Source organism: Conger conger, chromosome 17 (genome assembly GCF_963514075.1).
Source record: "Conger conger chromosome 17, fConCon1.1, whole genome shotgun sequence".
In the NCBI taxonomy this organism is placed as follows: Eukaryota; Metazoa; Chordata; class Actinopteri; order Anguilliformes; family Congridae; genus Conger; species Conger conger.
In genome coordinates, this window is record NC_083776.1 from 1,189,207 (window position 1) to 1,212,329 (window position 23,123).

The 23,123-nt window shown below is 48.6% G+C and overlaps 4 protein-coding genes across 6 annotated transcripts in view; 2 read left to right on the forward strand and 2 right to left on the reverse strand.

Annotated features, from left to right (window-relative positions):
- Positions 1 to 2,041: 2,041 nt before the first annotated feature.
- Positions 2,042 to 4,082, reverse strand: mrpl30 (mitochondrial ribosomal protein L30). The gene is made up of 5 exons (XM_061225518.1): positions 3,777 to 4,082; positions 3,391 to 3,468; positions 2,988 to 3,134; positions 2,827 to 2,900; positions 2,042 to 2,224 (listed from the first exon to the last, which is right to left on the reverse strand). Exons 1-5 carry the CDS (start codon positions 3,822 to 3,824, stop codon positions 2,092 to 2,094), a joined length of 480 nt encoding a protein of 159 aa, XP_061081502.1. The 5' UTR covers positions 3,825 to 4,082; the 3' UTR covers positions 2,042 to 2,091.
- On the forward strand, positions 3,151 to 7,879 carry mitd1 (MIT, microtubule interacting and transport, domain containing 1). 3 transcript variants are annotated; one of them, XM_061225516.1, is made up of 8 exons: positions 3,151 to 3,246; positions 4,591 to 4,755; positions 4,893 to 4,994; positions 5,400 to 5,536; positions 5,747 to 5,833; positions 6,565 to 6,680; positions 6,871 to 6,931; positions 7,045 to 7,879. In XM_061225516.1, the coding sequence occupies exons 2-8, from the start codon at positions 4,611 to 4,613 to the stop codon at positions 7,138 to 7,140; spliced, it is 744 nt and encodes a 247-aa protein (XP_061081500.1). In that variant the 5' UTR covers positions 3,151 to 3,246; positions 4,591 to 4,610; the 3' UTR covers positions 7,141 to 7,879. The 3 variants fall into 3 exon arrangements, with proteins under 3 accessions (XP_061081500.1, XP_061081499.1, XP_061081501.1); XM_061225515.1 differs by lacking the exon at positions 3,151 to 3,246 and adding an exon at positions 4,035 to 4,241; XM_061225517.1 differs by lacking the exon at positions 3,151 to 3,246 and adding an exon at positions 4,035 to 4,206.
- lipt1 (lipoyltransferase 1) lies at positions 7,875 to 9,304 on the reverse strand. Its single transcript, XM_061225512.1, has one exon. The coding sequence runs from the start codon at positions 9,043 to 9,045 to the stop codon at positions 7,906 to 7,908; it is 1,140 nt and encodes a 379-aa protein (XP_061081496.1). The 5' UTR covers positions 9,046 to 9,304; the 3' UTR covers positions 7,875 to 7,905.
- The window catches only part of tsga10 (testis specific, 10), a 21,676-nt gene continuing 7,822 nt past the window's right edge, over positions 9,270 to 23,123 (forward strand). The window contains exons 1-15 of the mRNA XM_061226851.1: positions 9,270 to 9,727; positions 10,963 to 11,037; positions 11,614 to 11,757; positions 12,491 to 12,647; positions 13,565 to 13,761; positions 13,948 to 14,118; positions 15,039 to 15,218; positions 17,525 to 17,602; positions 18,995 to 19,146; positions 19,657 to 19,772; positions 20,504 to 20,658; positions 21,276 to 21,331; positions 21,722 to 21,890; positions 22,129 to 22,239; positions 22,565 to 22,750. Coding sequence (XP_061082835.1) covers positions 9,647 to 9,727; positions 10,963 to 11,037; positions 11,614 to 11,757; positions 12,491 to 12,647; positions 13,565 to 13,761; positions 13,948 to 14,118; positions 15,039 to 15,218; positions 17,525 to 17,602; positions 18,995 to 19,146; positions 19,657 to 19,772; positions 20,504 to 20,658; positions 21,276 to 21,331; positions 21,722 to 21,890; positions 22,129 to 22,239; positions 22,565 to 22,750 — 2,028 coding nt within the window. The 5' untranslated portion in view covers positions 9,270 to 9,646. The remainder of the gene's footprint in view (positions 9,728 to 10,962; positions 11,038 to 11,613; positions 11,758 to 12,490; positions 12,648 to 13,564; positions 13,762 to 13,947; positions 14,119 to 15,038; positions 15,219 to 17,524; positions 17,603 to 18,994; positions 19,147 to 19,656; positions 19,773 to 20,503; positions 20,659 to 21,275; positions 21,332 to 21,721; positions 21,891 to 22,128; positions 22,240 to 22,564; positions 22,751 to 23,123) is intronic.

The following is a 23,123-nucleotide window of genomic DNA, read 5'->3' on the forward strand; positions in this document are numbered from 1 at the left end:
ATGTATCCACAGCATAGCACATTTCAGAATAAAAGACCCCACGGTGTAGCAATAGAATACTTTTATTTTACACGATAGCCGACATGTTGCGTTAGCCTAGGGCTCGATGGCGTTTGGCTCCAGGGGTTGGAGCCGCTTCCTGATCACCAGCTCCCCGTTGCTGGTCAGCAGCGTGTTGGCCATGTCCTCCTCAGCTGGCAGGCCACGTGGCAGCTTCAGGGGTTGGATTCTGCAAACAGTCAGCACTTTGAACACACACCAACATACTGCGGCGGAGGCTACCGTGTTAACCAAGGCTTTTTACGCCACCATCGGGGAAAACCCAACAGAATGTGCCGCGCCGTTCTGACCAATGACTTCAGGAAGGAGACAGATGAGAGGAGTCATCTTGGCAGACATCTAACATTACTAAGGAAAGTGAAGGTCAGTCCATCGCTCATGACAACAGCAGTGGCCCACCTGGAAATCAAACCTATCCTAAGCCCAGTTCCCAAAAACACGTCACACCGCCATCTAGCCCCCTGACCAACAACCTTATCAATGTGCATAGAATGGCTGTTATTCGGCATTTAACAGGAACTATCGTATTAATAGTTTGTATGAGTAAAACATAATGAACCAGCACATATCACACTGGGTAGAAGCTGAGAGCCTAGATGTACATCAGGGTGTAGACACCATTGTACCGAAGTGAAATATGTGCCTATTTTCAATGCAAATCCAGCCATCAAACGAAAGGCATTTTTGCACTTGAACCTGTACTGAGCATATACTGTAGTTGGGGAATATACTCTTCTACGTGCTACTTTAAAATGGTCAAAATGAACTTACTTTACAAGGTGCTTTATGACTTTCAGTTTGTCTCATTACTGAATGCCATTTTTGTTAAGATTTTTCTTTTTTAAAATTAGTTCATTGATAAAGCTATTGCTATTTGGGACTGAATTTGTCTGTTGTGAACTACCATTAATACAGGTATCTGTGACTGGGTGTGTTCTGCTATTTTGAATATTACAATTTGCTAAACATTTTTGTACATTAACTTGGGGATTGGTTGCCTGAGCCAGTGTTTCCCAACTCCAATCCTCGGGACCCACATGCCAGAAGGTTTTTATTGTAACCAGTAACTCACACACCTGATTTAATGATTGAACCAATCAAACCACAAAAATGCCCTTGAGTAGTTAAATCAGGTGTGTGAGCTACTGGTTACAACAAAAACCTTCTGGCAAGTGGGTCCCGAGGACTGGAATTGGGAAACACTGGCCTGAGCCATGACCACACTGAAGCATGCGGCAAGCCATCTAAATCATGGGTGTGCAGTCGTATCCGAAGAAGGGCCGGCGTTGGAGCAGGTTTTTGTTTTAGCCCAACACTACAACACCTGGTTCAACAAATTTAACTAATCAGGGTCTTCAAGTGCATCATGTGCCGGGCTGAGACCAAAGCCTGCACCCCCACCGGCCCATTTCGGTAAAGACTAGACACCCCTGGCTCGAGGCAGAGCCCGTAAAGCAACATGAAGCCCAATGACTCGGCTGTGCCCTCCTCTCGGACGTGCCTGTAACAGTCTACAGTAGTTTTGATTAGAACGTGTGAATCTTACAGATGAGCGTATTCTTCATCTTTTGCATTTTATTTTCTAAAACCATTGCACTAACGATAATGATCGCCTCTTTTATTTTGGGACGATGGGTTCGGAGTGATCCTTCAGTCGCCTGTGAGGGACTAACTGGCACGCGTTCCCAGACCCACCTCCTCTTCCTCTTTTTCTTTTGGTCCTGGAGCACAGGTTGAGGTTTTTCTAGAAATATGTGCTTTATCTTAAAATAAACTGATTCCCTGGTGCATTTGTCTCTTGTGAAAACATGACTCCAGTAATAGCTATTCAAAATGTGTTACAATGCTGGATCCATTCCAACTTTTGTCAAAATGCAGCATCATCAACATATAACACATTATATACATGGATATATAACAATCAAATTCATCGTTATGTATCCACAGCATAGCACATTTCAGAATAAAAGACCCCACGGTGTAGCAATAGAATACTTTTATTTTACACGATAGCCGACCTGTTGCGTTAGCCTAGGGCTCGATGGCGTTTGGCTCCAGGGGTTGGAGCCGCTTCCTGATCACCAGCTCCCCGTTGCTGGTCAGCAGCGTGTTGGCCATGTCCTCCTCAGCTGGCAGGCCATGTGGCAGCTTCAGGGGTTGGATTCTGCAAACAGTCAGCACTTTGAACACACACCAACATACTGCGGCGGAGGCTACCGTGTTAACCGAGGCTTTTTACGCCACCATCGGGGAAAACCCAACAGAATGTGCCGCGCCGTTCTGACCAATGACTTCAGTAAGGAGACAGATGAGAGGAGTCATCTTGGCAGACATCTAACATGACTAAGGAAAGTGAAGGTCAGTCCGTCGCTCATGACAACAGCAGTGGCCCACCTGGAAATCAAACCTATCCTAAGCCCAGTTCCCAAAAACACGTCACATCGCCATCTAGCCCCCTGACCAACAACCTTATCAATGTGCATAGAATGGCTGTTATTCGGCATTTAACAGGAACTATCGTATTAATAGTTTGTATGAGTAAAAGATAATGAACCAGCACATATCACACTGGGTAGAAGCTGAGAGCCTAGATGTACATCAGGGTGTAGACACCATTGTACCGAAGTGAAATATGTGCCTATTTTCAATGCAAATCCAGCCATCAAACGAAAGGCATTTTTGCACTTTAACCTGTACTGAGCATATACTGTAGTTGGGGAATATACTCTTCTACGTGCTACTTTAAAATGGTCAAAATGAACTTACTTTACAAGGTGCTTTATGACTTTCAGTTTGTGGTTGACTGAAGGGATGTTCTTATGGACACAAGGTTGACGGGCCTGGAAAGATACACGCAGAACGATTACGGACATGTAACAGCATACGCATAATCCTTCATTAATAAAAAATAAATAAACAACTGGTACCTTCCCCAAGCCAAGGTCTTGCACAATCTTTTTCTCCCAGTAGGGCCGGCGAACTGTGCTCTTCACCCGCGTGACAAGATGCAGCATGTGCGGCTGCTCGGGGTTCCCGCCGTATTTCTCGTGCTCTTTGGACCGTTCCTCGAATACCTGGATGCAGAGATTAAGACTGCGCTACACATCCACACGTTTGAATGACAAATCAGATATTTGTTATTTGCTAGTTGCAGGACATGTTTCTCCCGATGGTCTAGAGCAGTAGGTAGGTTAACAAACACAGTGCACAGTTTTCACACAAACATACATACAAAAATATATTCCATGTCACTTGTGGTCGGTTCATATGAGAAAGAAATAACTATCACAAGAAGCAAACATAACGGTGTGAATTGGTTAATTCCCACACCTCTGGAGGAATGCGTGATTTGGTGAATTTGCAGCGCAGCGACAAGATCCAGGGTAACTGTGTGACCGCTGGTAGATTCTGAAATAAAAATGACAATGTATGGACAAGGGTTACTCCTAATGGGTGCACACCACATTTTACAATATACGGCATCACACGTGCACCACCGCATGACATACAAGATAAATAATAAAACGCTGTAATTATTATTTATTATTATTATACTAAGACATCGGATCAGAATTACTTCCGACAAAGTTGCTTGCCACCTTCTTGACTGAAACTAGAAAGATATTTTCCATATTTTTTTTAATATTCCATACCTCCTCAAACAAAAACAACTAATATATGTATTTGCCAATCTCTGTTTGAAACATTCTTCTTACCTTAACTGCAAATGAACGTTTCTGCAATGCACGACAGAAAACAGCCATTTGGACCGGGGACACCAAGGTTATTATAACTAAGAGCAAATACGATTTCTGTAAATGGCTCGCAACATATGAACGTTACATAAATCTAACATTTAGCAGACGCAGTAGTTATGGCAGTACATCAGCTACATTTAAAACAGTACATTGTTTCGTTTCTCAGACATTTAAAACAATTAAAACGCAACGTTCACACAAGCACGCACCAATTCTAAAGGAAACCGGAAGTTGTTTCGTTTGCTCTGTTGACCGCATTCGATTTTTCTCCAGCTCTGTCGTTCCTTCTGTGATCTACCAAATTTCTTCATAAATAACGGAGCAGCGCTCAATTGAAATTAACATGAAATTTCTAATTGTATTGTTGGTTATTATGGATCTAAATATGGTGCAATATCTTTCACACTAACACAATTTTTTAAAGTGAGTCTAATGTTTCCTGAGGGTATTATTATTGTGTCGTGCAGAAGTAAAGTTCAACCAGGAAGTTATTGCTGTTTCAGTGGTTGCTAAGAGCGAATATCATTTATGCGTTTTATTAAGCTGCATCATAACGCGATACAACCGCGCTGTTCTAATAGTAAACACTGTACTAGTATAGCTGTTTGTGTCGTTGGTCGCAGTTCACTTAGTGGACGAGTTATTAAAAGGAAATTTAAGGCACAAGCGTTAGAACGGCGTGAATGCGTTTTCTGGTCCTTACCCGCTCGCCAAACTGTTGTTGGGTAAACAACGGGATTACCACTTGTCCCCCAAATCTGTCTTGCGACAGACACAAGGGTCCATTTAATCATGACACAAAATCATGTGCCGGGCATGGAAGCGTCAGCCGTCTCCGTTCTCAAGAGGGCTGTGGAGTTGGACAAGAGCTCCCGCTTCCAGGAGTCCATCGTTTGCTACCAAGAAGGAATCCAGCTACTCATGGACGTACTGAAAGGTATGGAGTTCGTTATCGTTATCATATTGTAAAGAACCCGGGTCTATTATAAATTCGAGATTACTTTTAAAGCATAACGGAAATGCATGCAATGATGGCAGAATGATTCAATCAAGTTGTGACTTGTTTTTCAACAGCTGTCAAGGATGACTCAAAGAAAACTCACTACAGAGAAAGGATCAAGGGGTACATGGAGCGAGCAGAGCAGATTAAAGTCCATCTGAATCGAGAAAAAGAAGGTACTGTGTTTAAAATGTTCAAATCACAGCTCTTCTTAGGAATTAATTCTGATTAAGAATGACCCCCCCCCCCCCCCCCCCGGACCAAATGGAAATCCAATGTCCCAGTACAGTGATGAGCTACTGTGGTGTTGAAAGCTTGGTCCTTCAGATGAGATGTTAAACCAAGGTCTTGACTCACTGTGATCGTTAACGACCATAATGGAGGTGTTAACACCAGTGTCATGGTCAAATTCCCATAAAACTGGCCACCTAATCACCCCCTGCTTCTGATTGGCTACACAGTCCCTTGGCTTTCCCACTCACGTTGATTCCCTGGTGAAATAATGACAACATTGGTTTATATATAAACTCCTGCATTTAACCATTAAAATGGCTTCCTCTTATCTGTCTTTTGCATGCAAGAGGGTAAATATCACGAACAGATTAAAATTCCAGAGAATGCCACAGGATACAGCTACGACAAACTCTTCAGACCTTACATCAGTGACACCCTGACGGAGGTGTGGGTGGAGGATCCCTATGTCAGACACATCCATCAGGTAACAACATCAGGACCAGGGAGTGCCATTGGCTTGTATCTGGCCACATAACCTAAAAACATCACAATTTCACCTCATCATAACTCCAGAATTAGAAACTGAATCGAAATGTTCAGGGATTCATTATGACCGTAGTTGGCAAAAGCACCGCCCTACATGTTAATGTGCTTCTCTTTCTTGTGCTGAGTGTCCTGTCCGTTTCATTGGCAGCTGTACAACCTCTTGCGTTTCTGTGAAATGCTGCTGAAGGCCCCGTGCGAAGTCAAAAGGATTCACCTCCTCACCTCTCAGGATGAGGTGGGCATGCGCAGACCACCTCCGGCAGTGCACAGACACTTTATCGCAGAACTACAGCGTCTGCATTCATCTGTGCAAGTGTAGTATGAATGTGTAATTGTGTTGTGCTTTTGCATTGTATTGAACATTATGTTGTCATCTCTGCTTGCTCCTCCCTTGGCCGGGGCTCCCTTGTGAAAGAGATAACAATCTCAATGGGACTCACCTGGTTAAATAAAGGATTAAAAAAAATAAATAAATAAAGTGTAACGAGGATTTCAACCCCGGCCTCTCACTCATCCAAATATTTGCTGGACAAACGGCGTTACCAGTTAGCTAAAAAGGAAATCATCTCGAGACAAGGGCAACAATGTTTTTTTATTTTATTTGAGTGTTGTCACAGTAACCTGCTACTAGCCTTCGCTTTCCTGCACTTTACTGTGCTTACTAGCGAACTAGCCAAGTTAACTCTGCTACGCAAGTTAGTGATGTCATAGGACACATCAAAATCCTATAAATGTCATTTTAAATTCCATTACTGACTGGAAAATGCACTTCTCATAATGCACGGATTCACAATCATGTGAAATGTTCTTTCATAAGTAATTGTACTGTTAATTAATTAATGACAATTCACACTCATCTAGTCTTCAGTCATCAATTCTCTAATAGGACCTTTATTTACAGTGTCTGTCAGGGCCTTTGTGTGTCCTAGTCTCTGGGATGCGTTTAAGCTCAGTGGTGCTTTGCAGGGTGAGAGCTCCTCCCAGCAGACCAATGCTCTGGCTGAAATTAAGCAGTCTCTGCAGGCCCACAAGGTGACCCTGGATCTTCAGTACTCCTCCACCATCCATGACAGGGAAATCAGGTCAGTCCCCATCAACTTCCAATTCCTTACCATTGTCTATGCCTGAAATGTGGAAATGTTTGGTATCTCAGTCTTATCTCAGTATTACGATCTTATCTCAGTATTATTCTATCATTAAATCTCTGTTTTATCCTGAAAAGATTGTGGTGGGTCAAGGGAAACTCCGAATGAAATGTGGTAAATTCAACAGGTTTGACAATGGCTGGATAATCAAAATTGGAAGAGGACTGGACTACTTTAAGAAGCCACAGGCAAGGCTTGATCTATGGTTTTAAGATAAAGTCGTAAGCATTAATGTTTTTTTTTTTACACCATTCAAATATGCTCATGCAGATTTAGAAAATATATTTTCCTCTCCTTTCAGGGTCGATTCTCTATCGGGTATTGCGACTATGACCTGAGGCAGTGCCAAGAGACAACAGTGGATGTTTTCCACACAAAACACACAAAGACAACTTAACCATGAAAATACTGTTTTCATAAATCTACTGGAGGACATTGGGTACAGTACAAAAATCAAACTGGACTTCTCTCGAGCTTTCGGAACAACATTCTTTCACTTTATGTACTTTTGAGTAGGTCATTTCATTAGAGTTAATTACTTTGTACATTATAATAACTGACAAACATGGATCATCCAATCTCATCACCTTTCATGAGTTGGTTCAAAATAATCATTCAAGGTACCTTAAAGTTGGTGAGATTTGAAGATCTACTCCCAGTCCTTGTTCTAAACACCTGGTCACAAAAGATGTTCAAACATTCTTACTTGAAATTGTATGAGGAAAGATGAAATACTAAGTGCCTTGGCAATATAGGGATGACTAGGTCTTCCAGAATTCCAGAGTATGGTGGATCACTGTTGCACCATTTGGGAAACAAATGGCTCTTTAAAATCTAAAGGGTCAATCCCACTGTTTTGGGAGCAAAGTGAATGCACTTGTGCACAGAACAGGATCTCAAGCACAAGCTTCCAAGCTCCACTGTAGTGTGCAGAATCACCAAAATATGTTGCGTGCATTGTTGCCCCAGTGATCCACCTAGCACTGGAGTCAGCCCTGCCCTGTTTGCACAATAGGAGAGTAGCCTTTCAGACCTAGGTGTATATTTACACATGTGCATTTGTTACTTTTTTGTTGGATACATATCATGGTGGCAGGCACTGTATGCTTTATATAGTGAATTAAAATACGATTTTTTCATTCTGGTGTACATTGTCGTTTATTCACATGACCGCAGCCACATTTTGGCAAAGAATATTCATCTTGGTTTCAAGTTCACTGTTTAGGGGAGTTGTTCTCAACACAGCTGACGTAAGCACCGCAACTTCACTGGGACAGAACTTGCAACCGACCAACACTGCGTTTAGTTCGTGACAGACTGCTGAGGGCAGCCAGTCCTGCGGTAGTTCGATCGAGCAGGTCTCTATAATACCATTCTTCACGTCCATATTCAGCCTGACTTTGGTGGTGGAAGCTTCGTAGCTCACCTCAAAGCAGGTGCTGACGCTGAACTTAGGAGTTTTTCCGAACATCCATTCCCACTTCTGAAGTTCAGTGGCCATTTTACGGATCCCGGGAAGACATAGCTCATCTGTTGGGTCAACAAGCATGACTGATCCGTTCAATCCAAACTCTTCGCTATACTGCGAGGCGACGGCCTCCATTATACTGTCGCAGTCTAAAGTTGGGTCCACGTCCACGAGATTTTTCACTGGCGAGGGCACACTGGGGGTTGCATTGCTCCTGATCCCTCTGCAAGTGCTTTTCAGAACCGGGGACAGCAATGCCAGATCCGCCGCACAAAGCAGAGTACAATGATGATAAGCATTCGCTCTCCCCAGTTTGGCGGCAGTCCCGGATATTTTAAAGTCCTGATTTAAAAGTATGTCGAATCTATCGGTCGCGTGCACATCCAGACCGGGACGCAGTTTCTTTAAAGCGCTGGTAACAATGTTTAAATTCTTGTGTCGGTCGTACTTTCGCTTTGACGTGAAGAAGGTAATGTTGATGTTCCCCAGGTCTTGGAAAACGGTCCCTCCTCCACTCCGCCGTCTCGCCAGTGGGACCCCCCTCTCTCTCATGAGCGGGAGGTTACACTCCTGCCAGGGATTCTGGTGCCTGCCGATGACCACCGCGGACGCGTTCCTCCACAGGAACAGTATCTTCCGGTCCTGCATGTCGACATGATCGTGTACCCAGTCCTCAAAGGCCAGGTTTTCATAAATGTCAGTGGACACGGACTGAAGGACAAGTCCAGCTTTGCCATGCTCCTCAATGACAGCTGAGAAAGTGCTCTGAGGTCGAATTAGGCGTAAGCAGCCGCGAGTGTTTGCGTACACATGGACACCGTGCCTTAATATCATCGTACGTCAATTGACTGACCTTTGCGAATGCTGCAAATCATTTAAACACAAAAGAAAAAGATTCGTTTCAACGTACAGAATCCAAATTACCTATACCTTCTTGGCCATGCACAGCCCATGACAGGTAGATCTACTTCCTGGGTTAAAGGACGTGGAACAACAAGCATACCTTCCAGCGCCATCTAGTGGTGAAACGAACACGGGATCCCAAACACGGGGTTCGGTTTACAGATTGTCCAAGAATGTAAGAGCAACCTTTCTTGCAGTTCTTGAGTGTATGCAATTTTCAACATTAGTGATGCATCTTAAAAAAACATACAGATTTTTGCAAGCGCAGTCTTCACTATATTACCCATTGTCGTCATTAAGCACGTCTCAAGTATATTGCATTGCATTCTGTAAAATGTAAACTTGAAAAACTAAACGATGCAATTATTGCATATGTGACGCTAGCTCCGCGCAAACACACAACACACTAGCGATACGCTTCCCCGTCATAGTTGCAGGCATGTCGTGACATGAAAGGTAGGGCAGACTAATTCACCACCCTCAAGCACGGGGTCAGACGTACGGCAGCAACTCCCGCAGCCCAGAATCACAAATGCCCTTTCCTCGGAAACTCCTGCAGAAAATAAAGGTGAATAAAATGGATGAATCCACAAGCGATATGGACAAACAAGAGGTAAACTATTTAGAGAAATGTCATGCACCTTACACTTTACCTACTATGAAACACACGTAGTACGTTTTGTTTATACAACAATTATCTGCGCAAAGCTGGATTTATTTGACCAGATATAGAAGAGAACGTCTGGCCACATTTCTTTTTACAAACAAATTTGACAAACAGCCCAAAATGTCCAATTTCATATTGCCAAGTGGATCAGAAATCTAACTTTACTTCATTTCTATTCTTATATGCCTGTCTGCTTATTCTTTTTTTTTTTTTTTGCAAAGAACGCATTTCAGGTTGCAAACAGTCTTAATGTTATGATTAACGTTATTGACTGCATAACTTAATTTTTCTTAGCATGTGTAAATGATAGCTTATTCATGTCGTCAAACGTAGTATTATTATTAGTAGTAGTAATAGTACTACTACTATTACTACTACAAAATTTGATCCAAACTTCATTGAGAGTTGGGTAGTTGTGTAGTCTGTGTAGAACGCCAAGTTGCCAAGGCGCCGCTCGCAACAGCAAGCAAAATCTTGGTTGTGATTGGTTGTTATACTTATGCTGAGTTGTGATTGGTCAATGCTAAACCAGAGCAGAAAAGCGGTTTAGTTGTCACTACTGACGAAACTCCGTCAGCTCTAGTGATATTTTTCATTCCACTCCTGTCAACAGTTAATACGAAGAAGGTAACGTTATGACTACGGTTAATATGTCATTTTGTACATTTCTGGTTAATTATATCACGTCGTTACCTAACATAGTCACTTCTCTGTCAGTATATAACGTTATTTAGCGCTGGTAAGGAAAGCAAAAGTCGAGCTATTTGACTAGACTAGCTGCAGCCAGCAAATTTTGTACATTGCGTGGAAAAACGTTAAACGTTAAGCGCCAATGGTTCTCTAAAATGACTAGCTAACGTAAGTTATTATTTCTGCATTGCATCTTCACGGCGTGTGCATGCCATGGGTTTATATGTTTGGCTGTGCATCCAGATGGTTGCATGAACGTTGCCATGCCAACCGTAACTGTTTAGAACAGAGCGAATAAAACCCATTTTGAATGTCTCAGTGGAGTCCTGCAGGTGTGTGTGTGCGGTGAGTTTGTGCACGAATGGGTGTATAGCAAATTTGATTTATCTGGTGTGCGGTGCATTAGATTTAAAAGCACAGTTAAGCAGATGCTAATTGACAATAATTGAACATTTAAGCAATAATAGGCTCAGTGTAATTGTGATCTGCAGAGTCCTTTGAGTGAGACAGAAAAGGCAGGCACAAACGAGGAGCACAGGAGCATCTCCAGTGAACCGAATCATCAGGTAAATTTCCATTTCAGTGCTATGATAGTTCATATCAGTATTTTGAGACAATTCAACGACCAAGAGGACAAACATATTTTACTATATTACATTTGAGCGCCTTCATGTTTGTGCGTGTGTGTGTGCTTTTGTATATTTGTGTGGACGTGTGTGATCTTGCCTATGTGTGTGTGCATGTGTGTGATTGTGTATTTGTGTGTGGATATTTGTGTGCTTGTATTTGTGTGTGTGCATAGGTGTGCTTGTGTATGTGTGTGTGCGTATGTGTGCATGTGTGCTTGTGCATATGTGTGTGTGCGTATGTGGGCTTGTGTATATGTGTGCTTGTGTGTTTGTGCCTGTATGTGCTTGTGTATATGTATGGGTGTGTGCGTGTATGTGCATGTGCTTGTGTATATGTATGTGTGTGTGTGTGTGTATGTGCTTGTGTGTATGTATGTGTGTGTGTTTATATATATATATGTGTGTGCTTGTGTCTGATGGAGGTCGGTGTCTGATGGAGGTCTGTGTCAGTGTCTGATGGAGGTCTGTGTCTGTGTCAGTGTCTAATGGAGGTCTGTGTCTGTGTCGAGGCAGGATGTCTCCAGGCTACAGCAGAAGGGGCAGGTGAGCGGGCAGGTGGGGGATCTGACCCAGGAGGACCAGCAGCTCAGCCGCATCAGGCAGGAGGACCAGGGGACCCTGCTGGACACAGCCAGCCCCAGGGCAGGGGAGGCTGAGGTGGGCTACCGCCGCGGGGCTGTGTGCGGGGCACGGGTGCGAACGGAAAGGGCTGAAGCAGCTTTTCACCTGTCTTCAGAGCGCCACCTGCCGGGCGGATACCGTCACCACCTTAAAGCTGTATGGTCCTCCTGGACCGCTGCTTATTACCGCCTGTTCGTGTTCTCCTGTTGCGGTCTGGTGTAGTACACCCATCCTGACACCTTTAATGTAGTCTCCACATTTCAGAGTCTGATTTTCTGTCGTAGCAAGGCGGCAAACGTCTGTGAGGAACGGCAGTATGTTTGTAGCAAACGGTTACCGTTGGACGGTGGTAAATGAACGTTCCATTTACTTCATCACCAACGCCTTTTTAATACAAATGGACGCGACTTAGGTCTAACAATGCCAGCCAGCTGATTAGCTGCTAACCTGGAATTCTTTAAAAAGGTAAGAACAAATATTAGATTGATTAAAGTGCATTATAACGGCCGGCATCTCGGCGTCTTCCCAGTCGGCAGCCATTTTGGTTCGCCACGCTCTACCTCTTAAAGCTGTTGGCTAACATTTGAGGCAAACTGGAGAAAGTTGGAATGTACTGGTTTAGAACGCACATCACGTGGTCATGGCGACCTTTCTCGCTCGAGGAGGATTCCCTGCCATGTCCCTTTATGAATTCTAAACTGCTGATGAAAGTACTTTCTGGAAACTCCTGAGGCTGATCGCTCTCCCTCTCCCCCCCCTGTTCCCACAGGAGCGGGTTCTGGCCCGGCACAGACTGGACCAGCTGCAGACCAAGCCGCGCCGGAGAGTGGACCAGAACCAGAACCAGAACCTGCGGGGCTCTGTGCGACAGCTGCAACGTGAGAGGGACGCTCTGGCCAATCAGCTGGGGAAGCTGCAGCTGCCAGGTGCAGGGTGCTCATGGGATAGACGTGGGAGTAAATCTTATTTCCTGTGTGAAATACACTCAGACCATTCCCAGTTAAAATACACTCAGACCATTCCCAGTTAAAATACACTCAGACCATTCCCAGTTAGTGGGGACACAGTGTCCTCACAATGTATTTGGAATATTTTAACACATTGTTACATCGTGAGGACATTTTGTGTTTGCTGGGTCGAGAAGCAGGAGGGATAAACAGTGTTGTGGATTGGGGATGTTTCGTGATGCAATTCCTCTCTTGACCGTTAGGAGTCTAAAATGACCTATTGTACCTTTAAGTCTTCTGCTGCTGTAGCCGATCCACTTAGAGTTTTGACGCTTTGTGTGTTCAGAGATGCTCTTCTGCATACCAGTCAGCTGTCAGCTTTGACCAGTCCGGCCCTTCTCTCTCATTAACAGGCGTTTCTGCCCAGAGAACTGCTGCTCTTAGTTTTTTGCACCATTCTCTGCCAACTCTAGAGACTGCTGCATATGAACACTTTTTGAGATACCCAAACCACCCTGTCTGGCACCGACAATAATTCCAAAGTCACTTAGATCACATGTTTTCCCCATTCTGATGGTTGATGTGAGCATTAACTGAAGCTCCTGACCCATATCGGCATGATTTTATGCACTGCACTGCTGCCACACGATTGGCTGATTATATAATCTCATGAATAAGTAGGTGTAGGTGCCCGAATAAAGTGCTCAGTGAGTGTATATATCAGTCATATCAAAATGGACGTCAGTCAAATCAACTCCCCGCCTTTCAAAGGTTCCCTGCGAAAGATTCTTTTATCATAAGATTATTATACATCACATGGCAGAAGCTAGCGCTGCTCTGGCCTGCGTCTCGGCGTCTGTACTGAGTGTGCGGTGTGGCGTTCCCGCTGCGTGCAGGTGCAGAGAGGGAGCGTGTGCGCAGGTGTGAGGGGGGCGGGGCCAGGGGCCGCGGAGCACGGCTGGACTCCTTCGTGCGGAGCGTGGAAGAGGACCGCGACTTCTACAAACGGGAAGCGGAGAGACTGCAGAGCATGCTCAGGCCGAGCCGCTCCACCAACGGGCCCCGGGGGCCCCCCAGGCCCCCCCCCGCAAAGGTACGCGTTGACTTTTTCATTTTACTGTGTTTGTATTTACCGAAACGTGGTGAGTGGTGATTGTTTCACGCTGGTGCTTTCCGTGTGTTTCTCTCTCTGCGATTTGGAGCTACAGTTGGAGGCGCCCGATTGGTTGTTTCCTTCGGGAGCTTCAGTTGCAGGTGTGTGATTGGTTGTGTCGTTTAGTCTGCCCCCGTTCAGGGGGCGGCCTATGACTCGGAGCTGATGCGTCTCCTGAGGGAGAGGGAAGACCTGCAGGCCCTGCTGGACAAGTATGAGCGCCACCTGTCTGAAATCCAGGGCAACGTCAAAGTCCTGTCCGCCGACCGGGACAAGACCAGCCTGCAGTACCAGAAGGTGAGCTGGACCCCGAAAGCCCTGGCCGTGCAGAAGGCCACACCAGCACAAACGGGTGTGGTGTTGGGCTGAGCCATACCGCTATTGGGGCATGCGCCAGTCGTCTTTTTTTATTTAATCGCACCGGACGCGGTAGCACACGAAGTGAAATGCTTCCGGGGGTATAAAAAAACATCACCCGTATATTTTCAGTGTGTATATGACAGCAACTGGGCCATGATGTTTCCATGTGGTAGATAAAAACATGACTGCAAGGATAAGGAGCGAAAACGTACGCCGTGTGTTTTTCGAAGCTAATAGGGAAGTTAACCGACATTGAATAGATTCAAGTGATGTTTTTTTCTCCCTCGGAAGCATTTCACGGTGGTTTGGAGATGTGTTACCGTATCGAGTGATTACAGAGGAAAAGGAGGAACGAAACCTCCCGCCACCTGCCAGAGATAGTTCTTATTGCGCTAAAGAAACAAATCGATTTACCGTGATGGCTTTATCGCCCAGCCCTAGTACACATACGCTTATGCTGTTTGTGGGCTAGGCTAGGAGGCTAGCAGGTTTATATCTCTGATCCTCCTGTGACCCTCCTCCTGTGACCCTCCTCCTGTGACCCTCAGGATGACCGCCTCTGGCACCTGTTTGATGCTGACGAGTTTTCACTCACACATTAAGCACACACTTTGAGTTCATTGTCTCCTTTTCATGTTGCGTAACTGAACACATTACAGTGTAGCTTGAAGCATCGATTAACCCGCTTATCCAGCATACATTGGGCGAAAGGCAGGAATACACCCTGGACAGGTCGCCAGTCCATCACAGGGCACACACACCATTCACTCACACACTCATACCTACGGGCAATTTAGACTCTCCATTCAGCCTGACCTGCATGTCTTTGGACTGTGTATCTGCGGCATCTCCCACAGGCGCAGGAGGAGATCGCGCACCTGCGGCGGGAGGTGATGAAGTCCAAGTCGCCGCGCACGCAGAAGAGCACGCTGACGGCGCAGAGCATCCTGAAGCGCGTGGAGTCTGAGCGCGAGGAGGCCTCCACCGACCTCAAGCGCATGACCACCGAGAGGGACAGCCTGAGGGAGAGGCTGAAGGTAGGGAGGGAGGGAGGAGGGACAGCCTGAGGGAGAGGCTGAAGGTAGGGCCTGGAGGGAGGAGGGAGAGAGAGAGGGTGAGAGGGAGGGAGAGAGAGGGACAGTCTGAGGGAGAGGCTGAAGGTAGGGCCTGGAGGGAGGAGGGAGAGAGGAGGGAGAGAGAGAGAGGGACAGCCTGAGGGAGAGACTGAAGATAGGGCCTGGAGGGAGGAGGGAGAGAGGGACAGTCTGAGGGAGAGGCTGAAGGTAGGGCCTGGAGGGAGGGAGGGACAGTCTGAGGGAGAGAGGGACAGTCTGAGGGAGAGGCTGAAGGTAGGGCCTGGAGGGAGGAGGGAGAGAGGGACAGTCTGAGGGAGAGGCTGAAGGTAGGGCCTGGAGGGAGGAGGGAGGGAGGGAGAGAGGGAGAGGCTGAAGGTAGGGCCTGGAGGAGAGAGGGACAGTCTGAGGGAGAGGCTGAAGGTAGGGAGGGAGGGAGGAGGGAGAGAGGGACAGCCTGAGGGAGAGGCTGAAGGTAGGGCCTGGAGGGAGGGAGGGACAGTCTGAGGGAGAGGCTGAAGGTAGGGCCTGGAGGGAGGGAGAGAGGGACAGCCTGAGGGAGAGGCTGAAGGTAGGGCCTGGAGGGAGGGAGGGACAGTCTGAGGGAGAGGCTGAAGGTAGGGCCTGGAGGGAGGGAGAGAGGGACAGCCTGAGGGAGAGGCTGAAGGTAGGGCCTGGAGGAGAGAGGGACAGTCTGAGGGAGAGGCTGAAGGTAGGGAGGGAGGGAGGAGGGAGAGAGGGACAGCCTGAGGGAGAGGCTGAAGGTAGGGCCTGGAGGGAGGGAGGGACAGTCTGAGGGAGAGGCTGAAGGTAGGGCCTGGAGGGAGGGAGGGACAGTCTGAGGGAGAGAGGGACAGTCTGAGGGAGAGGCTGAAGGTAGGGCCTGGAGGGAGGGAGGGACAGTCTGAGGGAGAGGCTGAAGGTAGGGAGGGAGGGAGGAGGGAGAGAGGGACAGCCTGAGGGAGAGGCTGAAGGTAGGGCCTGGAGGGAGGGAGGGACAGTCTGAGGGAGAGAGGGACAGTCTGAGGGAGAGGCTGAAGGTAGGGCCTGGAGGGAGGAGGGAGAGAGGGACAGTCTGAGGGAGAGGCTGAAGGTAGGGCCTGGAGGGAGGAGGGAGGGAGGGAGAGAGGGAGGGAGAGAGAGGGACAGCCTGAGGGAGAGGCTGAAGGTAGGGCCTGGAGGGAGGAGGGAGGGAGGAGGGAGGAGAGAGGGACAGTCTGAGGGAGAGGCTGAAGGTAGGGAGGGAGGGAGGAGGGAGAGAGAGAGGGACAGCCTGAGGGAGAGGCTGAAGGTAGGGCCTGGAGGGAGGAGGGAGGGAGGGACAGTCTGAGGGAGAGGCTGAAGGTAGGGCCTGGAGGGAGGAGGGAGAGAGAGAGGGTGAGAGAGAGGGAGAGAGGGACAGTCTGAGGGAGAGGCTGAAGGTAGGGTCTGGAGGGAGGAGGAAGAGAGAGAGGGAGAGAGGGACAGTCTGAGGGAGAGGCTGAAGGTAGGACCTGGAGGGAGGAGGGAGAGAGAGAGGGAGGGAGAGGGAGAGACTGAAGGTAGGGCCTGGAGGGAGGAGAGAGAGGGAGAGGGTGAGAGAGAGGGAGAGGGTGAGAGAGAGGGTGAGAGGGAGGGAGAGAGAGGGACAGTCTGAGGGAGAGACTGAAGGTAGGGTCTGGAGGGAGGAGGGAGAGAGAGAGGGAGAGAGAGGGTGAGAGAGAGGGTGAGAGGGAGGGAGAGAGAGAGACTGAAGGTAGGGCCTGGAGGGAGGAGGGAGATAGAGAGGGAGAGGGTGAGAGAGAGGGTGAGAGGGAGGGAGGGAGGGACAGTCTGAGGGAGAGACTGAAGGTAGGGCCTGGAGGGAGGAGGGAGAGAGAGAGGGAGAGAGATAGAGATGTGGAAGGATGTGTGTGTGCATGCATGCATGCATGCGTGTGTGTGTGTGTGTGTGTGTGTGTGTGTGTGTGTGTGTGTGTGTGTGTGTGTGTGTGTGTGCGTGTGCTCATGTGTCTGTGCTAGTGTGTGTGCGTCTGTGCTTATGTGTATGTATGTGTTTGTGTGTGTGTGTGTGTGTGTGTGTGTGTGTATGTATGTGTGTGTCTGTGCTAGTGTGTGCATGTATGTGTGTGTCTGTGTTTGTGTGTGTGTGTGTGTGCGTGTGTATGTGTCTGTCTGTGGGGTCAGAGCAGCCCTTCAGCAGTAATACTGTACTGGGCTGTGAGGAGTTGGTCAGATGTATTGTGCGCACTGACGCACGCGTACCTGTGCTCACCTGTGTGGCTGCGCAGATCTCCCAGGAGACGGCCATCAGCGAGAGGGCTCACCTGGAGCAGCGAGTGGAGGATCTGCAGACCGCCATTTACACGGTCAGAACACTCCGCCATTACACGGTCAGAACACTCCGCCATTACACGGTCAGAACACTCCGCCATTACACGGTCAGAACACTCCGCCATTACACGGTCAGAACACTCCGCCATTTACACGGTCAGAACACTCCGCCATTTACACGGTCAGAACACTCCGCCATTTACACGGTCAGAACACTCCGCCATTTACACGGTCAGAACACTCCGCCATTTACACGGTCAGAACACTCCGCCATTTTAATCCAGGTTTCCTCCGAGGCTCTGCCCCAACCACCACTTCTCAGCCAATTTTCAGCACAAACTTCCACTTGGACTCAAGGATGAGCCGATTAGATTTGGTGATGAAAGGTCAAGGTCACTGTGACCGCTCATCTTTCTCATTAAATATCTCAGGAATGCCGTGAGGGAATTTCTTCAAACTTGGCACAAATGTCCACTTGGTCTCAAGGATGAGCCGATTAGATTTTGGTGGTCAAAGGTTATTTTGTTTGTTGATTGGTGATGTAGTCATTAGTTGATATTATAGAGTTAGTATCAAACACTTTTTGTTTGAATATTCTTCAGTTGTTGCTGGTTTGACATTTAGCTAAATATTAAGGTTGTAATGAGAAGAAATATTTTTTTCAATATTTTGTTGTTTACATTATAGATAACACCAATGACAAAGAAACAGCACATTCATTATTTAATTAAATGTATAAAAATACGTTAAGCTCTGCTTGTTGTGGATTCATTATGAGAAGTTGGTTATTGCTGGACAGACAGGTATGTAAACTGCAACTTGACTGGCTGGCGGAGGCATACAACCACAAGGCAGTTATTTCGCTCTAGTTTATAAAGAGGTTTAAGGCTTCTATAAAAAGCGCATTATATTTTGGCGTCTGTCCCTTTTGGTGAAGGTGAAGCAGGGAAAGTCAAGTTGGCACTTCCCTGACAACGGTCCTAGCAACAGCCCTTATTCCGGGACAGATCTCAGTAGTGGAAGCCTTATTCAATGAGACCAGAAACATCGAAATCGAAGAAAATAACAAAACCAACGGATAACACGTGGAGGTTATTTGAATGGTTGTAATTATTTAAGAAGCAATAGGTTTCCGTGGACCTCACCAGTCAAACATGGCCCTCAAATATGCATACTTCTCCCAAAATTGCAGTTGTTTTACTTCCTGTTGAACATATCCAAAGCTTCAGGGTCATATTAAAAGCTCAAAAACTGTATTACGCCTGTGTCCAATTCTCCCTGTTTTATTTCATCTGCTCTTCGTTTCTTTTTGAATCAAATTATAATAATCATAATAATTGTTTTATTATCTGTGAGGCATATTTGGCTATGGGCAGAGTGAATGAGAGGCGCTGCCCCCGGTGGTGACTGGCTGCGTGTGCACTCAGCTGGAGCAGGAGCAGAGGGACCTGAAGACCAAGCAGGCTCTGATGAAGGACACCATGATCGACCTGGAGGAGGAGGTGTCCAGCCGGGGCCACAAGCTCGCCGCGACCGAGGGAGACCTGAACCGCAGCAGGAAGGAGTGCAGCGTGCTGAGGCGAGACACACACACACTACACACTCACTCACACTCACCCATTACGCACACACACACACTCACACACACACACACTACTCACACACACTCACCAATTACTCACACACACACACACTACTCACCCATTACTCACACTCACTCACTCACTCACACACACTCACCCATTAATCACACTCGCACACTCACTCACACACTCACTCACTCACTCTCACACACACTCTGTCACACACACTCACACACAGGCTTCGACATACACACACATGCTGACACACTAAGACACACAAGGACACGCTGGCACATTGTACTCGTGACACCCTGTTTTATGCCTGTGTGTGTGTGTGTGTGTGTGTGTGTGTGTGTGTGTATTTATGTGTGTGTGTGTGTGTGTGTATTTATGTGTGTGTGTGTGTGTGTGTGTGTGTGTGTGTGTGTATTTATGTGTGTGTGTGTGTGTGTGTGTGTGTGTGTGTGTGTGTGTGTGTGTGTATATTTATGTGTTTGTATAAAAAGGTTGTCCGGTAACCAGTTGGAGACAGCCTTGAGTGACAGTCAGCTCAGACTGACTGCCAGGTTTGGAGAGCTGCAGACTGCCCAGGACAAGAACAAACAACTAGAGGAGAGGAACGGTGAGAGCATCCCTCCGCACTACAGATCCCATCAGCCCCTATTCTGTTCACCACGTCCTCCGCACTACAGATCCCATCAGCCCCTATTCGGTCTCCCATACTTTTTTTGTGTAACTGTCGCACCCCTGTGCTGGGTTGTGAAACACTAACACTCCTGTGTGCTGGGTTGTGAAACACTAACACTCCTGTGTGTTGGGTTGTGTAACACTAACACTCCTGTGTGCTGGGTTGTGTAACACTAACACTCCTGTGTGCTGGGTTGTGTAACACTAACACTCCTGTGTGCTGGGTTGTGTAACACTAACACTCCTGTGTGTTGGGTTGTGTAACACTAACACTCCTGTGTGTTGGGTTGTGTAACACTAACACTCCTGTGTGTTGGGTTGTGTAACACTAACACTCCTGTGTGTTGGGTTGTGTAACACTAACACTCCTGTGTGTTGGGTTGTGTAACACTAACACTCCTGTGTGCTGGGTTGTGTAACACTCACACCCCTGTGCTGGGTTGTGTAACACTAACACTCCTGTGTGCTGGGTTGTGTAACACTAACACTCCTGTGTGCTGGGTTGTGTAACACTAACACTCCTGTGTGTTGGGTTGTGTAACACTAACACTCCTGTGTGCTGGGTTGTGTAACACTAACACTCCTGTGTGCTGGGTTGTGTAACACTAACACTCCTGTGTGCTGGGTTGTGTAACACTCACACCCCTGTGCTGGGTTGTGTCTCAGACACACTGCTGCGGCAGGTCAGCGGTCTCCGTGATGAGGTGGGCGGTCTGCAGTCGGCCATGTCTGAGCTGGACCAGCGTAAGAGCAGCCTGCAGGGGGCGCTGGAGCGGGAGTCTGACCTGCTGGCCTCCGCCACGACCCAGCTGGACGAGAAGGTAGAGGTCGCCGTGAGCACCGCGCTAACAGAGCCACAGCGTGGAGGGGACACGCTAACACAGCCACAGCGTGGAGGGGACACGCTAACACAGCCACAGCGTGGAGGGGACACGCTAACACAGCCACAGCGTGGAGGGGACACGCTAACACAGCCACAGCGTGGAGGGGACACGCTAACACAGCCACAGTGTGGAGGGGACACGCTAACACAGCCACAGCGTGGAGGGGATACGCTAACACAGCCACAGTGTGGAGGGGACACGCTAACACAGCCACAGCGTGGAGGGGACACGCTAACACAGCCACAGCGTGGAGGGGACACGCTAACACAGCCACAGTGTGGAGGGGACATGCTAACACAGCCACAGCGTGGAGGGGACACGCTAACACAGCCACAGCGTGAGCGCTGAGCTAACACAGCCACAGCGTGAGCGCTGAGCTAACACAGCCACAGCGTGGAGGGGACACGCTAACACAGCCACAGCGTGGAGGGGACACGCTAACACAGCCACAGCGTGAGCGCTGAGCTAACACAGCCACAGCGTGGAGGGGACACAGCCACAGTGTGGGCCCGAGTTTAACTACTGCTCATTCCTTCTGTGCTTTATTCTTCCAGGACAGACTGATCCGCGGGTTAAAGGTCAGGGTGGATGAGCTGCAAGCATCCGCAGAGTAAGCTGCCCTCCTGCTGGTTAAAAGTCACTTAGACACGGTGGAGGAGTCTGTAGGATGAGTGTAGGATGCATGTAGAGTGTGTGTATAGTGTGTATAGTGTGTGTAGAGTGTGTGTAGGGTGTGTGTGTGTGTGTGTAATCGGGCCTGCTCTGGGGTGTGTTGGGTGTGTAGGGTGTGTGTAGGGTGTGTCTAGAGTGTAGGGTGTGTGTAGAGTGTGTAGGGTGCATGTAGGATGCGTGTAGAGTGTGTATAGTGTGTGTGTAGGGTGCATGTAGGGTCTGTGTATAGTGTGTGTAGAGTGTGTATAGGGTGTGTGTAGAGTGTAGGATGCGTGTAGATGCGTGTAGCTGCGTGTAGCCCCGCTCTGAGCCCCAGCGTGTGCTCCAGGGGTCTGCGGGAGCAGGTCTGCGGGCGGGAGCAGGACGCCGCGGTGCTGCGCAGGAAGCTGGCAGACGCAGAGGAGGAGCTGGGAACGCTGGCCAGGATGAAGGACGGAGCGCTCCGGGAAAACTCCCTGCTGCGGGAAGACCTGGACAAGGCCCGACTCGACCAGCAGGTGAGCTACGCAGGGGAAGGTTTAAGGCAGTTTGGGTGGTGAGTGTGGTGGGTTTTGGGGTCCTGTGGGGTCTACAGGCGGTTCAGGTGGTGAGTGTGGTGGGTTTTGGGGTCCTGCGGGGTCTACAGGCGGTTCAGGTGGTGAGTGTGGTGGGTTCTGGGGTCCTGCGGGGTCTACAGGCGGTTCGGGTGGCGGGTTTTGGGGCCCTCGGGGTCTGACGGCCCCGTTTCCTCCCCAGGCCCTGCAGCTGAGGCTGGAAGAGTCCAGTCAGGAGGGGGGGCGTCTGCAGCGCACGCTGGCGGACTGTAACAGTGACGTGTCGCGCCTGGAGGTCCTGCTCACCTGCAAGGTGAGGCCCGCACCTGAACCCCCACAGAGCCTGTGTATCGTCACCGAGGAGGAGTGTGTGTGTGTGTGAGTGTGTGTGTGTGAGTGTGTGTGTGTGTGTGTGAGTGTGTGTATAAACAGGCCTGCTCTGGGGTGTTTGTGTGTGTGTGTGTGTGTGTGTGTGTAAACAGGCCTGCTCTGGGGTGTGTGTGTGTGTGTGTGTGTGTGTGTAATCAGGCCTGCTCTGGGGTGTGTGTGTGTGTGTGTAATCAGGCCTGCTCTGGGGTGTGTGTGTGTGTGTGTGTAATCAGGCCTGCTCTGAGGTGTGTGTGTGTGTGTGTGTGCAGGAGAAGGAGTGTGTGGAGCTGCAGGAGGCGCAGCGGCGGGCGGAGGAGGAGGCGGGGAGCTGGGAGGAGCGGGCGCGGCAGACTGAGGGAGCGCTCAGCAGCCTGCGTGTGGAGCTCACCGACAGCGAGAGCGAGAGACGCCGTCTGAAGGACGCCCTGGAGAACCAGGAGCTCAAGCTGCAGGAGGTCAGTGAGACAGGGCGTACACGCTGGGTTGTACAGGGCGGTACAGGCTGGGTTGGACAGGGCGGTACAGGCTGGGTTGTGCAGTAAGACAGGGCGGTACAGGCTGGGTTGTGCTGTAAGACAGGGCGGTACAGGCTGGGTTGTGCTGTAAGACAGGGCGGTACACGCTGGGTTGTGCAGTAAGACAGGGCGGTACAGGCTGGGTTGTGCAGTAAGACAGGGCGGTACAGGCTGGGTTGGACAGGGCGGTACAGGCTGGGTTGTGCAGTAAGACAGGGCGGCACACGCTGGGTTGTGCAGTAAGACAGGGCGGTACAGGCTGGGTTGTGCAGGGCGGTACAGGCTGGGTTGTACTGTAAGACAGGGCGGTACA

Coding starts and splice junctions, on each gene's coding strand:
- lipt1 (XM_061225512.1), bottom strand. CDS start 9,045: ATGATATTAAGGCACGGTGTCCATGTGTACGCAAACACTCGCGGCTGC.
- mrpl30 (XM_061225518.1), bottom strand. CDS start 3,824: ATGGCTGTTTTCTGTCGTGCATTGCAGAAACGTTCATTTGCAGTTAAG. Junction 3,135..3,390: donor AATCACGCATTCCTCCAGAG/GTGTGGGAATTA, acceptor CTCTGCATCCAG/GTATTCGAGGAACGGTCCAA. Junction 2,225..2,826: donor GTCATAAAGCACCTTGTAAA/GTAAGTTCATTT, acceptor GACTGTTTGCAG/AATCCAACCCCTGAAGCTGC.
- mitd1 (XM_061225516.1), top strand. CDS start 4,611: ATGACACAAAATCATGTGCCGGGCATGGAAGCGTCAGCCGTCTCCGTT. Junction 5,834..6,564: donor TCCTCACCTCTCAGGATGAG/GTGGGCATGCGC, acceptor GGTGCTTTGCAG/GGTGAGAGCTCCTCCCAGCA. Junction 6,681..6,870: donor ATCCATGACAGGGAAATCAG/GTCAGTCCCCAT, acceptor TAAATTCAACAG/GTTTGACAATGGCTGGATAA.